General features: G+C 39.9%; 1 protein-coding gene and 1 pseudogene across 2 annotated transcripts; one reads left to right on the plus strand and one right to left on the minus strand.

Annotated features, from left to right (window-relative positions):
* Positions 1-6,206: 6,206 nt before the first annotated feature.
* LOC111152259 (DLA class II histocompatibility antigen, DR-1 beta chain) lies at positions 6,207-17,783 on the minus strand. 2 transcript variants are annotated; one of them, XM_022510710.1, is made up of 6 exons: positions 17,598-17,781; positions 10,940-11,209; positions 8,169-8,450; positions 7,319-7,429; positions 6,837-6,860; positions 6,207-6,543 (listed from the first exon to the last, which is right to left on the minus strand). In XM_022510710.1, exons 1-6 carry the CDS (start codon positions 17,695-17,697, stop codon positions 6,530-6,532), a joined length of 801 nt encoding a protein of 266 aa, XP_022366418.1. In that variant the 5' UTR covers positions 17,698-17,781; the 3' UTR covers positions 6,207-6,529. The 2 variants fall into 2 exon arrangements, with proteins under 2 accessions (XP_022366418.1, XP_022366417.1); XM_022510709.1 differs by lacking the exon at positions 6,207-6,543 and having other exon boundaries at positions 6,551-6,860; positions 17,598-17,783.
* Positions 12,536-14,162, plus strand: LOC111152260 (annotated as a pseudogene).
* Positions 17,784-17,832: the final 49 nt, after the last annotated feature.

Here is a 17,832-nt window from a genome sequence, read left to right on the forward strand (position 1 = left end):
CAAATTAGATATATTTTCAAAACATGTTGTTTTATTTTCTCTTTCACTTGGTTTAATGTATTTTATATTTTCCTTAAGACATCCTTTCTGATCCAAATACATTGTTCAGGGCCCAAGTGTTAAGAGTTGTGCTGGTTATCTTTCTATTGTTGATTTTTTTTTTTTTTTAAGTCAACCCCATACTCAGCATAGAACTCAGCATGGGGCTTGACCTCAAAACCCTGAAATCAAGACTTGAACTGAGATCAGGAATCTAACACTTAACCAACTGAGCCACCCAGGTTCCCCTCTGGTACTGATTTTTAGCTAAATTCCACTGTATGCAAAGAACACAATCTGTAGCATTTCTGTTCTTTAGCATTTTTTTAAGTTTCTATATGGCTCATGAGACCATCTATCTTCACAAAGATTTCATGGACACTTGAAAAGGATACGTTTTGTTCCTCTTTGGTGGAGTGGTCTGTGTTAATTAGATCATGTTGGTTGATGGTGTTGAGTTCTATAGTCTCGCTGAATTTCTGTCTAGTGGTTTCATTAATTGTTCAGAAAGACTATTGAAGCCTTCAAGTATATTTGTGCATTTGTATATTTCTTCTTTCAGTTTTATCAGTTTTTGTTTCACCTACTTTGCAATGCTGTTAGGATTGCTATGTCTTCTTGGAAGATTATCATTATGATTATTATATATCACATATCTGCACCTGTGGCCATATTCTTCAATCTGACTCCTACTTTAACTCATACAGCTATCTCTACTTTTTTTGGGTAATTTTTTCTCGGCTTATCTTTTTCCATTCTTCTATTTCAGACATCCCATATTGTTAAATTTTAAGTGAGCTTGTGGTAGACAGCACACAGTTGGGTCATTTTTTCCAAACTGATGTTTGTCTGTTAATTGATGGTTTAAGCCATCTACATTTAATGCAATTATTATTATGTGAGCACTTATGTTGAATATCTTACCATTTGTTTTGAGTTTACACAGCTCCTTGAATCTTTAGGTGCATGTCTTTTGCCAGGGTTTGGAATATTCAGTCAAGTTGCCTTCAAAAAGTTTTTCATTGTCACCTATTTTTCATCTCCTTCTGGAACTCAAATAACACAAATATTTTATATTTCATTTTAGTCCCACAGATTCTTCATCATGAAGTAATAATAATAAATATTATGAATAAGTTTATAAAAATAAATGTGTATGTAGTGGATAAATTACTCAAATTATGCAATGTACCAAAGCTCACAAATGATGTACAAAATAAAAAGAGTTTCTTATCTAATAAAGAAAATAAGTCCATTCTTTTCCATAACAAAACCCCAAGTTTGGCTCTCTAGTCAATTCTTCAAAATGTTGAAGAAAGAAACCACCCTACTTTATACAAACTTCCAAAAGAGTAAAAAGAGAAAAAACATTTGTAAATAAAAAATGAGACCAGGATAACCTTTATTTGAAAACCTGACAAGGACACTGTAACCAAAAGAAACATACAGACTAGTCACTCTTATAAAAATAGATGTCAAATTCTTAAGAAAAAATTATCAAATTGAATCCAGTGATATTCAAAAAGCGCAATACATCATGACCATGTGGAATTTACTCCCAGACTGCAAGGTTATTTTGACATTTAAGAATTAATTAATGCAACTTATCATACTGAGTTAAAGAAGGAGACAAGAAATATGACCATCTTGATAGAATCATAAAATATTATTTGACATAACTCAACACCTGCATTTAATTTTTCTCTATCTAGATTTTAAAAATCTATTGAAAGGGAATTTTCTTGATCTAAGAAAGAATAGTTACCCTACTACACACATCAGAGTCATTTACCACCCCCAACTTCCCACTTTTGGCAATCACCCCTCTCTTCTCTGTGTCTGTGAGCTTGGCTTTTTGTATTTGGGGGTTTGGGTTTTTTATTTTTTTGGTTCAACATATAGGTGAGATCACTCTAATCTGCCTTTTCTGTGTGACATATTTCAATTAGCATAATGTTCTCCAAGTCTCTTCATGTTGTCACAAATGGCAAAACTTCATTCTTTCTTATGGCTAAATAATATTCGTTGATGTATGTATACCTTATTTGCTTTACCCATTCATCTCGTGATGGACACTTAGGTTGTTTCCATATCTTCTCTACTGTAAATAGTGCTTCAACGATATGAGGATGCAACTATCTTTTCAAATTAGTGTTTTAATTTTCTTTGGTTAAACACCCAGAAGTGGAATTCCCAGATCCTGTGATATGTCTATTTTTAATCTTTTTGAGAAATTTTCACACTGTTTTCTATAGTGGCTGCACCAATTTACTGTCACACCTACAGTGCATAAGGGTTCATTTTGTCACAGCCCTGCCAACCACCCTTGTTATTACTCGGCTATTTGATAATAGCCATCCAAACAAGTGTAAAGCGATATGTCAATTTTGGATTGGATTTGCTTTGTCTTGATGATTAGTGATATTGAGCATCTTTGCATGGGCCTGTCGGTCACTGATATGGATGCTTTGGGGAAATGTGTATTCAGATCCTCTGCCCAATTTGTAATTCGTTTGGGGCTTTTTTGCCACTAAGCTGAAAGAGTTCTTTATGTATTTTGGATATTAATCCCTCACCAGACATATTATTTGCAAATATTTTCTCCCATTTTATAGGTTGCTTTTTCATTTTGTTGATGGTTTCCTTTGCTGTGCAAAAGCTTTTAGTTTCATGTAATTGCCGTTTTCATTTTTACTTTCATGGCCTTTACCTTTGACGTCTAGTCCAAAAACTCATTACCCAGATAGATGTCAAGGAGCTGACCACCTATGTTTTCTTCCAGAAGTTATATGGTTTCAGGTCTTACATTCATGTCTTTAATCCATTTTTGGTTTATTTTTGGGTACATAGTGAGATAATGATTCATTTTCATTTATTTGCATGTTGCTGTCCAGTTTCCCAACACCATTTATTGAAGAGACTGTACATTCCCCATTGTATATGTTTGAAATGCCCTATTTTAAACGAAACTTCAACTGTTCAGAATCTAATTCTGGACACTGTTGTATTAGTTTATTTAACCAATAACGAACCAATTCCAAAAAGAGTGTCTATCAAAATTGATGTACAACAGATTTCAGCATCGTATCAAACTTAATATTCATTAATGTTTTTGTTTGAAAGTTTTCTGGAAAATGCATGTTTCTTAAAAAACTAAGTATGAGCACACTAACTTCTAAGAACAAACAAATAATCCTCCTGCTTAGTTGCTGTTTCTGGTTGTAATTGGGTTTATAGCTGCCATTTAATACCCTGTATTAAAAAAAAAAACCTCAAAACCTTCATGATGCTGCTCAATAATCAATCATCCTTCATGAGGAAATAATTAAAAATAATAACACTAGTAATACCCGATACTATAAGTTCCTTACATGAAATTGTTCTCCTCTACTGCATCTAACATTTCTTTCTTCCTGAACAAGATTATTTGCTTGTGAGGCATCAATCAGGTGAGGCAGGCCCAGTCCACAAAGGATGGAGCATGGTTTGTCAGAGAATACCACAGTAATCCCATGGTCCTCCCAATCTGTAGGGAAGTAGGTCACTGGGGACACTTGAAAATGTTTAGTTCTCCCTTAAAGCATATGAGGAGAGACCATTCCCTTTCCCTGCCTTTGTAAATTATGAAAGAAAATGAAGCCTAAAGCTACTGCAGGCACCCTACTACCATTTCAGGAACACTGACATATGGCATATGATAGAGAGATGAGATAATAAGTCCCAGGATCACTGGACACATTACTGGTCTGATTAATTGATAAGTTCTGGAGATGAGCTACACTGGGTCTGTCTGCCATGTGAGACAAGGAGTTAAAGAAAAATAAAGCAAATTAGATTGGTTTTTCTCCACTAGCAACAGAAAGCATCTCCACTGAAATATTCTTGCCATGCATTTTAATCCTACATTATAATGTCGGACCACAGATCTAAGATAAATGAGACAACACACTTCTTCATCTTGGACAACACAACAAAAGTCAAGTTGCAACCCTGAGGTCAAACAGGGTTTGATTAAACCATATAAATATTGAATACATGAATGTTAGCTTATAAAATTCCCACAGAATGATAATCCGTTTCACACAAATAATGCATAATAGAACTAAAATATACATAAGATAAACTTTGAATTGGCTTGATAATTATGGCTGTCTCTGATAGTGGAGAAATTGTGTTGAAATCACTATTACCCCGAAATGAACTTCTGAATCTATTGTCTACTCTTTGGTTTTGATTTACATTTCAAAATGACTCTTCAGACAGAATATGATAGCAGAACTCATCATCTCCTTAACCAATTTAGGTGCATTCCTCTGAAACCTTTCCAACTCATACCATTGAAGTCTAAGGAATTTACAACTATGTACTGATTTACAATTACAGTTCCACAGTGTTTTATCAAAGGGCCAATTTGGTTTACATTCTAGTTTGTCTCCCACCATATAATTTTTGTCACATTTGTTCCATCATTGCACTTTGGTTTTAGTTTTTAATGTACTGTGTTTATAAACTTTTTATTTAAAGTTTTTTTTTTAAAGATGTTTATTTATTTATTTGAGAGAGAGACAGTGAGAGAGAGCATGAGCGAGAAGGTCAGAGGGAGAAGCAGACTCCCCATGGAGCTGGGAGCCCGATGTGGGACTCGATCCCGGGACCCCGGGATCATGACCTGAGCCAAAGGCAGTCGTCCAACCAACTGAGCCACCCAGGCGTCCCTTAAAGTTTTTATTATATAAAATATTTGAAATTTCCTCAAATTAAAATTATTAAAGAAGACATATCCTGAAAAGTCCAGCCTTCATCTCTGTTTCCTTCAACCTATTCATTTATTTTGCCCAAGACACAACCACTTTTTCTAAAAAAAAAAAAAAAATACTTCTATTGTCATATATGGAGAATTATGTAGATTAGAGATAGATAATGACCAATGTGATATATATAAAATGAGTTGATATAGCTATATATTCCTATTCTCTTCCTCTATCTTATTAAACAAAGTGTTGTGTGTTGTATAAACTTTCCTGTACCTATAAAAATGCTTTTTTAAAGATTATTTTATAGCAATGTGTTATTTTTCCTTCAACTACATAGTATTTCATTATTTGTATGGACATCAGATTCATAACTTCCCCTTTCTTTCCCAGCACTGCTTCTGATTTCTACTAAGATAATCTCTATCTGGGATGTTCCTGTAGATAGTAAGTTTACAACAATCTGGAAGGGTCAGAAATGCATCTTTTCCCCTAGAGTCGTGGCTTTGTCCTAATGATCTGAGACTTACTTATGGGGAAGGTTGGATCCCAAGCCAAAGTGTCAACATGCCACCGAGTTTATCTGAGAGACAGAAAAAGATGGAAGTATAGCTAGAGCTTACCATCAGTGTAATGAAAGGGATTTACTCAGTTTTACTTTCCTATAAGAAATCTGGGAAAGGAGCACCTGGCTGGCTTGGTCAATGGAATATAAAACTCCTGATCTCCAGGTTATGAGTTTATACCCCACATTGGGCATGGAGTATACTTAAAAAATAAAATGGAATTCAAATATTAAAAATGAAATTTAAAAAGTCAAAGATAAAGAGATAAAAGAATGCAATTACAAAAATTCTGAGGGCATCATATCCTTAAAACTTACTTGCATTTCTGGGACAGCTGGGTGGCTCAGGCATTTAACTGAGTCATCTGCCTTTGGCTCAGGTCATGATCCCAGGGTCCTGGGACTTTGTCCTACATCAGGCTCCCTACTCAGCAGGGAGCCTGCTTCTCCTCTGCCTGCCACTCCCCCTGCGAGTGCCTTCTCTCTCTCTCTCCCTAACAAATAAAAAGATTTAAAAAATCTTTAAAAAAAAACTAACTTGCATTTCTCATATTTTTTGTCCCCTTTCCTTATCCCATGGTGCAAAGGGACTTGTGTGCTTGTGTTTGAGAACACAGACATGTAGGACATCATATCGATCATTAAGGGCTTCCTCTTACATCCAGAAAACATGCTTAATTACAGAATGCATAAAGCCCAAAAATAAACGGGGAATGAAACAAAGATACCTTCCATGATCCATATCCTGAGCAAAATTCTAGAACATAAATGAAAAACTATTATTTTTCTTTAAGGGAGTCCTCCATTTGTCTTTTTTTATGCTTCTTTTCCTTCAAACTATATGAAGCAGATGATTTTCACTCCATTTTTATTTAAGAAAAGCTTATGAAGACACATGAGCAGAAGGTCAGTTCCCATGCAAGGGAGGCAGGAAGGGCCACACAGAAGGGGACCAGGAGAGAAAACAGATGAGGTTGTGCAGTCACACTGGAGCTTCCAGGTCAAAGACGGGGCAGACAGAGCCACAGGGAGGACAGGTGCTTCAAGGTCACTAAAGTTGGGCCAATCAGATCTGAGAAAGCACTGTATTTGTGGAGGAATGAGAGCTGGAAGCCTTTCACTCTGCAAAGAAGCTGGGAAGGAAGGTTCTTCCTGGAGTGTCACCATCTCTACATCAGCTCAGGAGACCTGCAGAGACAGAGCAGAGTGTTGTGTCCAGAACCACTTCTCCAAGCAGCTTCTTCTCCCCTCACCCAGGGCCTTGAGTTAAAGCCCTGCAGCAAGAAGAACATATTCTTAGGTCTCCCTGAGACAAAGCTATACTATAACACAGAACTTTTACTAAAAGGAGAGAGGAAGCTTCAGTGTAAACTTCCTGATCAGAAGTCAGATTCAAAGTCTTTCCCATTTTTTGTCTTTCACCTTTACCACCAGTTCCAGGACGACCAAATCTATCACTAAAGAGGATGACAGAGCATTACCTGTTGGCTGAAGTCCAGAGTGTCCTGGGAAAGAGAAGGGAAGACATATACTTAACAGATAAGGAGGTAAATCTGTCCCCACTCATAAGGTCCCAGCCCCAGACCCGCCTCCTTAGATTTCTCTAACAACACAGCCTACATGACATGATGCCAGAATGGAGAAAAAAGTGAAAGATGTGACCCATGAAGCTTCCATCACACAAATTCAGTGTGATTTCACTAGCTTAGTGGCTCTTCCTGCATTTGGCCCAGGATCTCAAACCAAGATCCCCACGCTTGTCAACCTCTCTCTTACCTCTACAGGCTATAACCTCTTATGCAGCAACCCAGTAACAATGGGCTGTTGCTTTCTAGATTTCTAAGAAATCTGAGGTCCAATTGGGAAAGAAAGGCTTCATACAGGGCCACTGGTACACAGAGACCTGATTTGATCAAAGCTCCCCCACAGACTCTTTGGGGAGGCTCACCAACAGGTGTCTTACCCTTCTGATTCCTGAAGTAGATGAATAGCCCCACCACGAGGAAGAGCAGACCCAGAACAAAGCCTCCAGTTCCACTCAGAATCTTGCTCTGTGCAGACCCAGACTGTGCCCCTGAGAGAAAAAACAGTTTTAGTGATTTTTACAACAAATTCAATTTCAATGGACACTCTGGGATTGAGAACTCTGAGAATGAGGAAGGCAGGTTGCCTTGAAGATATCGAATAATTTTCAATTTCTGGAAAAGAAATTTAAAAATCACATTGTAGAGATAGAATGTTTAGTCACTGAACTTTTTAAATATCACAGTTCTGACAAATCCACTTCAGCCTCAATGGATGAGGAGCCTGGGACTCTATGAAGTTCAACAGATTGTGCAGAGCAACACAGCTAATAAAAGGCAGAGTCAAGATTGAATTCCCCTCAAGTCAGGAAGGTCCCTACATTATGGAGGATGTGCCTCTTCTGAGACCACAATCAACAACTCAGAGCAACAGTGCCCAAAGCACAAGCCCAGCCTAAGGCAGGGGACTGATGTCCAATGTAAAGAGGGAAACACGACCTGTAAGTCATGGAAAGTCTCAAAACATGGACAACCTCGTTTCTACCTGCCAGGCATAACTGCCTCCCCGAGGAATGCAGGACCTGTAGAAATGATCACAGGGTATCTAGAAACTATCAGAGGATTTCTACCACAGGCTATTACTCAGCAACCTCCAGTGATCTGTGCTGAAGAGAAGAGATCATGCGGCAAATGAAAACATGGTGTAAGGAGACAGAACCCTGACACTCAGGAAAAGCAAAGTCCCCTCCTTAGTGCGTGAGGAACTTAGGAGGTCAGAAAGCTTCTCACTCCATTCCACGGTGACAGGGCTCATCAAACTGGGGTGCTCCACTTGGCAGGTGTAGACCTCTCCACTCTGAGGAACAGTCTCCAACATCACCAGGGTCTGGAAGGTCCAGTCTCCATTACGGATCAGGCCTGTGGACACGACCCCAGACTCCTCTTCCTGGCCATTCCGGAACCACCTGACTTCAATGTGGCCTGGATAGAAACCATTCACAGAGCAGACCAGAAGGTTGTGGTGCTGCATGGGCTGGTTCTTCACAGGATACACAGTCACTGTAGGCTCCACTAGAAGAGAAGAGATAGAGGGACTCAGTGAGGAAGACAGACTCAGTCTCCCAGGTTGGTTGCCTGGCTGCCTCCGGTCTCTGATCCCGGGCTGAGTCTCAAGCAGGCTCTCCCAAAGCTGGCCATGTGGCCCAATGAGTATCAGTATCATGAGTCTTGAATTTAATACTGACAGCATGGGTCATTAGTCTTGAGAGATGTTGGAGAAATTTCTGGGGTTTATTTTTCATAATGTGAAGAAGTTATTCCTTGTAGAAGTGTTTACAAATTTTATAAGGCATAAAGTGTCTTAAAAGCATGATTTCTTGAGCAGGATGACCAGACTCTGCTAGTTTACTGATTCATCCTGGGAGAATATTTGCATTCCTCTGTGCCCCATCTTTCTAAGGTATTAAGGGGAATAGTAATATTAACTTAGCTCTTAGAGTTATGTGAAGATTAATGCACCAAAGTATGTAAAACGGTAACTGGAATTTAGCCTTCAGTATGTGTTAACTACTTATTATCTTTGTTTTGTTGCTCAAAGCAGGGTGGATAAATTGGAGAACAGCTTGAGATAGATGGGGAAAGAGAGCATGAAATCCTGGGAATGCTACGCTCACACCTTAGAACAACCTAGACATGGTTCTACCCTACATGGTTCTCTAGCTCTGGGAGCTGAGTCCAAGAACAGCAAGAGTCCTGAAAGAGAGGAAAAAGAGCAAGGAAACTCATTTATTTTAAAAAGTTCTCATAATTCCACCAGCTGATCAGTCCTTCTTTTTTGCAGTATAAAAATATCTATTATTAGAATTGTTATCATTTTATAATTTTTTCCCTTTTACAACTAACGTTTGAGTTCAGGGCAGGGTCTGAGACTAATAGGTATCCTTAGTGCCAGAGACCATCCCTTACACTACAGCCTGAATAAATACAATTTCTGTTTTTGTAAAAGGAGAAATACGAGAAAAGCTTTTTATAATACCATAAAATTGTAGATTTAAGATTGATGAGAAACAACTGCTAACAATTTTGCAGTATATTTCCTTAAATAAAAATGTTTACATCCCTAGCAGGAGAAGTAATAAACAGAACCAAAATACAAACCACAAACTAGAGAAGATGCTAGATCAAATGTCAGCAAAGCGTTAATAATCTTATTTATAGAGCATGCATAAAATCAGTGAGAAAAACACCAAAACCCCAGAGATAATAGACAGTAGATAATTTTTAAAATGCTAACAATGATTAGCCAAATAATACATGAAAAAATGTTCAATAATCTTAGAAATCAAAGGAATAGAGATTAAAAATTAACAAGATAAATTCTCAACTGAGCATGTGGCTATATTGAAAAAAAAAGGTCTAGCAAAGGGGACTGTGAGGTTAAATTGTTGCAACTATATAAAAAATCATATGCAACTCCTTAAATACTTTCATCATTATAAAAACAGCAGTATCAATATGTTTTGTAACAAAAATGTAATTAAAAATGCAGTTTCAAAATCATTTCAAGCATGTAAGAATACATATGCTAAGGAACAAAGCAAGGAGCTTCTGGGTGGCACATTACACTTTTGGTTTTGGCTTAGGTCATGATCTTGGGGTCCTGACATGGAGGTCGCCTCTTCTCCCCACCCCTTCTTCAGTCTCCAGCTCAGCAGGGAGTCCCCTTTAGATGCTCTTTCTCCCTCTCCCTCTGCCCCTCCCCTTGCATATGGTCTGTCTCTAAAACAAATAAATGAATCTTAAAATTAAAAAAAAAACAAAAAAAAAAACCAAGAAGTTGAAGCCTAAAAGTAGCTTCCAATCAGAAGGGTCTCAGAGGTCCCCTGAACCCATTAAAAATTAGTCTGACACTTTTTCTCAATGAAATGGTCCCACACACAGACAGGCACACTTACTTCAGGGGTTCAGGATTAAGAAGAGTGAGTGCCAAGAACAGAGGGTGACTGGCCTCTTCACATCCTCCCTAATCTTTTAATCCTCCCTTCCCTTCCCCTAAACCTTCACCCCAACCAGGACACCCTCCACTTCCATCCCCAGGACTCCACCACTTGCCTAGTGTTCCCTCCACCTGCAGCTCCTGAGCTCCCCTCACCTCTCCCTCAGGGGCCACCAAGGATGTCAGATGTCCCCTCCTGTGTCCTCCCCTCACACCCACTCTCCCAGCCCATCCCCACATCCACGCCCACAGCCCAGCTCACACTCATTCTCTGCCTCCCCTCACTTCAGAGCACACCCCTCACACACTGTCCCCACAGCCACACAGGGACACAACCATACAATCACCACCACACACTCTGCACAGTGACAGGAACAGACCACAATGTCCCTGACAGGGCACTCTCACAGGGATCCTTCTACCCTGTACTTGCTCAAGACCCTGTGCGCTCACTCCAGACGAGTCTGTCTCACAGTGTCTGTCTGTCTGTCTCTCTCTCTCTCACACACACACACACACACACACACACACCCCTTCCCCCAATCTCCGCCCCTGCCGCGCTCACCTCGCCGCTGCACCGAGAAGGTCTCAACCACCCCGTAGTTGTGTCTGCAGTATGTGTCCACTGAGGCCCGCTTCTGCTCCAGAATGTCCTTCTGGCTGTTCCAGTACGGAGCGTCGGGCCGCCCCAGCTCGGTCACCGGCCGGTACTCCCCCACGTCGCTGTCGAAGCGCAAGAACTCCTCGCGGTTATAGAAATACCTATGCAGGAACCGCACCCGCTCCGTCCCGTTGGTGAAGTAGCACTCGGACGTCGTCAGGACCAGGAAATGTGCTGTGGGGACAGAGACGATCCGGTCACCCTCGGGCTTCTGGAAGACACTGACGGCGGCGGCGCCCCTCGCTGGCTCCCCCCGCGCCCCCAAACCACGAGCACACACCGCCGGTCCTCCCTCTGCGGGCGGCGGGAGAGGCGGCCACTGGGTCCCGGGCTTGGCGGCAGACCCCCAGCCTGAGTAGCGAGGACACTTGCCCCTCACCGCCTCCTCCTGGACGCCTGCCGCTCACAGACACCCGCTCGCTCCTCGCCTCCCACAGCCCTTTCCCCCCGCCTTAAACACGTCCCACCTGCTTCCCCGCCCCCTGAACACTCGGTTTGGGCAGAGCTGGCTCAGGCCCCTGCCGCCCCTGCGAATCCAGAGAAGGAAACAGAAGCGTCCCCTCCACTCCCGGAGCTGAAAATGCAGGGAAAGTGACGAACAAAACCCAACTAGGACAGACTTTGTGCGGGGTGAGAAATGTCCCAAGAGAAGTGTGAAGTTCTAGAGCAGAGAATTATTGGATGATCTCAGTTACCTTGGAGTGCCAGAGAGGTAGTCTCAAGGGTGACATTCCAGATGTGACATGAAGGATTAAGTAGATGTGAGCTGGGGGGGGGGGGGGGGGGTGCGCACATTTCAGGTCAAAGTCATGTAACTGTGCAAAAGCTTGAAAGAATTGAGAAACTTCCTTAAGAAACCAGAGAAAACAGTTCACTGAAGTAGACAGTGAGAGGAAGGAGGACGTTTAGAGACATCACATGGGGTGGTAGTATATGACTTATATACTGAATTCAAAGGCATATGAGTGAGGAATTTTAAGGAGATCAAAACCATGGTTGTAATACAATTCTTCAATTTTTACTTACATTTCCAAATTCAGAAGTCTCAGAAAACCAGATTGCATTAAAGATTTTGTTTAATTTTATTTATTTATTTGACAGAAATCACAAGTAGGCAGAGAGGCAGGCAGAGAAAGAGGAAGGAAAGCAGGCTCCCCACTGAGCAGAGAGCCTGATGGGGGCTCCATCCCAGGACCCTGGGATCATGACCCGAGCCGAAGGCAAAGGCTTTAACCCACTGAGCCACGCAGGCGCCCCGCATTAAAGATTTTGATGCAGAGCTCATTTGGCAAATCTAGTCTGATGAGGTAAAGGGTCAAATATGTCAGAGCTCTAATTGGTCAATCAGTCACATGGGCTTCTGTAGTCCAATATATGTAAACATACACACATCAGAATATATGTATATATTGATCTTTCTGTTTTATGTTTAATCAAACTAAGAAAAATTTTTATTCAAGTATAATTAACACAGAATCTTTAAAAATAGAGAAAAAATTCCTCTGTATTTAAAAGGGAGACCAAAAAAGGGAGCATTTGACATTATCTATAGAATAGAATGTAGAATTAATACAAAAGTTTGATACAAGTTACTGAAAAATACTCGTGGCAGTCACAATTCATGCCTTATAAAGACAAGTGTTTGAAAGTTAACAGAGATGGTGAAGATTGAGAAATCATGAAATATTGAAAAACATTACATGAGGTAAAAAGTAAAAAATAAAGATTCTGTCTTGCATTGATTGAATAGGCTCAACAAGAAATTGGTGAATTTATACAACTTTATAGTTTACTATTTCTGTATTTAAACAAATTGAAATAAACCACAAAGACCTGAATTGGAAAGTGAATGCGTGTATAAAGTGTGAGTCTAGAGTTTTGAGAAGCAGTACAGTATAAATCAGTGTTTTCAACCTCAGCACTGTTAACATTTTGGGGTTCTATTTGTTTGAAATTGTACCCTGTATATTTTCCAACTACAGTTGTACAAAACTAAAGGCCAACAATAAAACAAAGCTGGAAAATCTATAATGTAAATGTTAAATATTTATATGTAAATATTAAACAACACACTACTGCACAAGCAATGGGCAAATAGGAAATCAAATGGCAAATCAAAATACATCTCAAAACAAAAGAAAAGAAACACAAGTGAAATTTATGCTATAAATGCTTGTATTAAGAGAAAAGGTTCAGCTCTCTTCACCAACAATCCAAGATGCTGAAAGGAAAGGAGGCTGAAGAGTGGCTCTGGACCCTGGTGAAGAAGCAGGAGGCCAACAAGGTGGTCAATTCCCTGTTTGAGAAAATACCCAAGAATTTCGGAATTGGACAGGACATCCAGACCAAAAGGGATCTCACTCACATTGTCAAATGCTCCCGATACATCCGACTGCAGCCACAAAGGTCTATAAATGTCTAAAAGTTCCTCTCACAACTAACTAGTTCCTAAGCCTTGGACTGCCACACAGCTACTCAACTGCTTAAGCTGGCCCACAGATTCAGACCAGAGGCAAAGCAAGAGAAGAAGTGGAGATTGTTGGCCTGGGCTAAAAAGAAAGCTGCCAGTACAGGCAGATAATCCCCCCTAAGAAGCCTCCTGTCCCTGGAGCTGGGGTTAATCCCATTACCACCTTGGTGGAAAACAAGAAGACTAGCTAGTAGGGATTGCACATGATGTAGCTCCTACTGAGCTGGATGTCTTCCTGCCTACTCTGTGTCCTAACATGGGGGGTCCCCACATGATTAAGGGGAAGGCCAGGCTGGGTTGTCTGGTCCACGGGAAGATCTGCACCACAGTCGCCTTCATACAAGTTAATTCGGAAGACAAATGAACTCTTCTCAAGCTGCTGGAAGCTATCAGGTCAAATTACAATGACAGATATGGTGAGATCCACTGTTCCTGGGGAGGCAATGTCCTGAGTCCAAAGTTGGTAGTTCTCATTGCCAAGTTAGAAAAGCCAAAGGCTAAAGAACTGACCACCAAACTGGACTAACTGTGCACTATTGAATTTTCTGTACCTAAAATTAATAAAAATTCTATTTTAGTCAGTGTCAAGGGGAAAAAAAAGGAAGAAGGAAGAAAAGTTCAAACACAACATTACACCACAGGGAACCAGAAAAGAAGAAACTTGGAGGAATTTATTAGAGGAAGGAAATAACAAAGAAAAAGCAGAATTAAATAAAATAGAGACCAGAAGAAACAATTACATAATATTGAAAGTAATGACCAGTTTTTCCAAAATAAAAAAATAAATAAATAAACAAAATTGACAATGCTTTAACTACATTAACTAAGGAAAAAAAAAAAAAAAGACAGAAGACTCAAAACCCAAACTGAACAATGGAAGAGAAAACAATACAATCCAGGTGAGTGCTGTGAATTGTGTAAGACTGATGAATCATAGACCTATACCCCTGAAACAAATAATACATTATATGTTCAGAAAAAAAAGAAAACAATACAATCCATAACAACAGCTATTGACATTTCGAACAAGATAATTGTGGGAAGGCAGTTCTGTACATTGTAGGATGTCCATCAGCAACACTAGCCTCTACCCACGAGAGGTCAGATGAAACTCCGGTTTTGAAAAACAATAAGAGGCTCCAGTAATAGTTCTATCCCCCAGGAGTAGGGGGTGCTGGCAAAATTGTCCCCTGGGTAAGAACCACAGTTAAACCATCTGATATATATGTGGTAGAGAAGCTGCTGTTAATTATGGAGCAGCTGAGTATTACATTGAAAAATTTGCCAATATCATATTTGATAAAAACCTTATCCCAAGGAAATTTCTTTTGTCTGAAAAAGCTCGGTACATAGGCCAGGTTCCTAAAAAACATTCATAGTGCCTAATGAGAGAGTATCAAAAGCTACTAAGAATTCTAACCAAAAAATGGCTCTTCTTGGCTGTAATAATGCTTCAGTCTCACCCAAAACAAAGTGAGCAGTGATTGGACAAACTAAATCCAGGATGTCTGATAGCTGTAACTATTTTACCTGTGCACTATTTCCAAACAAGAAAATATGCATAACCAGATATGTATTTCCTAACTGACTCAATCACCACTTTGCCTCAGTGACATGTTCCTGACAGCCAAGCTGGACTGTGAGAAGCCTATAGTGTCACTGTCCCTGGACAATTGTTCCACACAAGGTTCCTCTGAGCCTCCTGTAAAAACTAAAGTTTTCACTTTGAATTTCCCCCAGTACGACATCTGTGTTGAAATGTTATGACCAGGGAATTTTTGTCTCATCAAGAGCAGGTATAAACAATTTTTAAATGCCATTCTTGTTGCAGTTTATGGAAAGACACCTACAAATCCAGGTGATTTCTGAAAGAATCAGTTCTAGTGCCAGTTTTGGAAGTAAAATTTAATAAAACAATTTTAACAAATGTTTGGCATAGACTTTGGGCTATGTTCATGTTTGCATGAACTAGCAGATGAAGATTTTGAAAACTAGTATGTCATTAATGAAAGAAAATCATATCATACTTCAACACAAGTAAAAGTTCATGAGATAAAAATTTAAGTGAAAGGACCCTGACATCCACCAAACACTGAGCGTGGACACTGAGGCCCTGGTGGGCATTCCCCAAATGATAGAAACATGGTCATGGCGACTGTGGAGCCCTCCTCAGCTTGCTTCCCACACTCCAGCCTCTCCAGCTTTCCTTTCCCTTAACCCAGCAAACATCTTCCCACACTTTGGCCTCTGTCCTGTTCTTTCTCCCTAGAACACTTGTCCCTCAGATCCTGCACATGTCTGGCTTCTTCTCATCAGTCACATCTCAACTGAATGTCACTTTCGCAGGGAAAGCTCCCTCGCTGCTCCAGCTGAAGTGAGGGAATCCAGTTCTCTCAGTCACAATACCCTGAACTGTTCTGTTTACACTGCACTTACTGCTTTCTGAAATTTTTTTCTGTTTTAAATGTTTATTGGGCTTTCTACTCTGTCATTACATAACACCCATGATAGTAGAGATTTTTTTTATCTTATTTAAATAGAATTCACTGAGCCTTGAACAGAGTGTAGTTCAAAATAGCTACTCAGAAAAATATCTGTGGCTTAAATGGATAAACCCAGGGTTCTGGGAATTAGTCACTGTGAGGATCTTAGAAAATACGAAGAGGCTTTAAGCTTCGATATTCTTTTATTCTTATGAAATATTATATCCCTTCCACTTCCTATGAGAAATTCAAACAAACTTCCTCTTTCTCCTACTATTCTAAAAAATATGAAAAGTAAAGAAAAGGTGATTTTAAGGGGGAAAAAAGGAAAATTTCATTAAGTTTCAGCCCATCTTGTAGTTCTGTGATAGTGCTGAGGGTCTGTGTCAACAATGGGGATTCTCGGTAATGATGATGACACAACTGGGAAAAAATAGTGAGGAACTGGAAGTGGAGGCAACCAAACATGGCTAATTAAGGAAAACAGGAAACATGACAAATGAATCTATGTAATTCAGGACCAAGACTTCAGTAAGCCAATAAGTTCCATTTTTGCATATTGGCTTTCAGTCCTATATAAATAACTTTCATTCTCTCTGTACCCTGCTCAGGGTGTTCGAACCATACAAAATTCCTGACACTTGACAATTTTTTACTTACAACATCATAATTTCATTTACTTACATTTTTCATTTACTTACATAATTTCAATTACTTACATTTTTCATTTACTTACAACATCATAATTTCATTTAATGATGCAATTTCATTTAATTTATCCTATACTAGTTGCACCCCTTCCTGTGGGTTCAGGCCAGACAATAGGAAGATGCAGGAGAAACTGACATTTAGAAAGGTTCAACACAGATTCATAATGAAAAATAACCTGTGCCAAGTTCTTGGAAGATATATTAAGTTAAGACACCAAAGAACACCCACATGTGCTTCTTATCTACAGTGTCATTTCAAGTACTAAGGATCACGGCTATAGCTCCAGGGTGAGAAATAGAGATAATATTAACCCCAACTTCCATCAGAGAACCTCCAGTATAGGGATAAAGGACTTATAAACTTTGGGACCCAAGAGAAAGGAAAGGAGATAATGGAAGAGACCTCTTGATACATCCTCACATATTAGGGAGAGGCACCAACATAACTGACCCAGTGCAGACATAACACAGGGTCTACTAGGAAAGACCTTACTAATTCCTTTTGATTCTCCTCAAATTTTTCAGAGAAAATTTCCTATTTTCTAGCTTAATTCAACATAATAAAGGGAACCACTCGATGGGAATTAATTTGAAATCATTATTTATAAGTCTTCTCAAGACCCCGAGGCAATGAGATACAAACCTGGAGAACTTTCACTGGAGGAGAGTTGTGAATAAATGGCCTATATTTATGGAGGTCCCTTATGCAGCTCTTGAAGAAGGCAAGCATTCAGGATCCTTTCGTTTTGGGTAGAATTGGGGGTCTATACCACAAGGGTGGTCATTGAAGAAAATACCACAATATTCTAAGGGACATGGCCTAGACACAGTGACAAAAGTAATTTCTTTCCCTCCCTCCTCTCCCCCACAATAGTTCACGATCAAAGGTATGCACTTACGTGGGGTGTCCCTGGCCCAAGCCAAGAGGGGACTCAGCACCATCAGTATCAATGTCAGAGCTGTCATCCAGGAGCCTCCAAGGAAACACAGACACACCATACTGGAGAGCAGGGAGGACAGAGCACAGAGGGAGCAGGTAAGTCTCACTCAGTGAAGACTGTGACCCTCCTTTGGCCACTTCCCAAATAATACCAACCAAGGAATTCGTTTCTTTGTTACTGGATTGGGTAATCT

Source organism: Enhydra lutris, unplaced genomic scaffold, assembly GCF_002288905.1.
Source record: "Enhydra lutris kenyoni isolate GAN:26980312 unplaced genomic scaffold, ASM228890v2 scaffoldscaffold28, whole genome shotgun sequence".
NCBI lineage: Eukaryota > Metazoa > Chordata > Mammalia > Carnivora > Mustelidae > Enhydra > Enhydra lutris.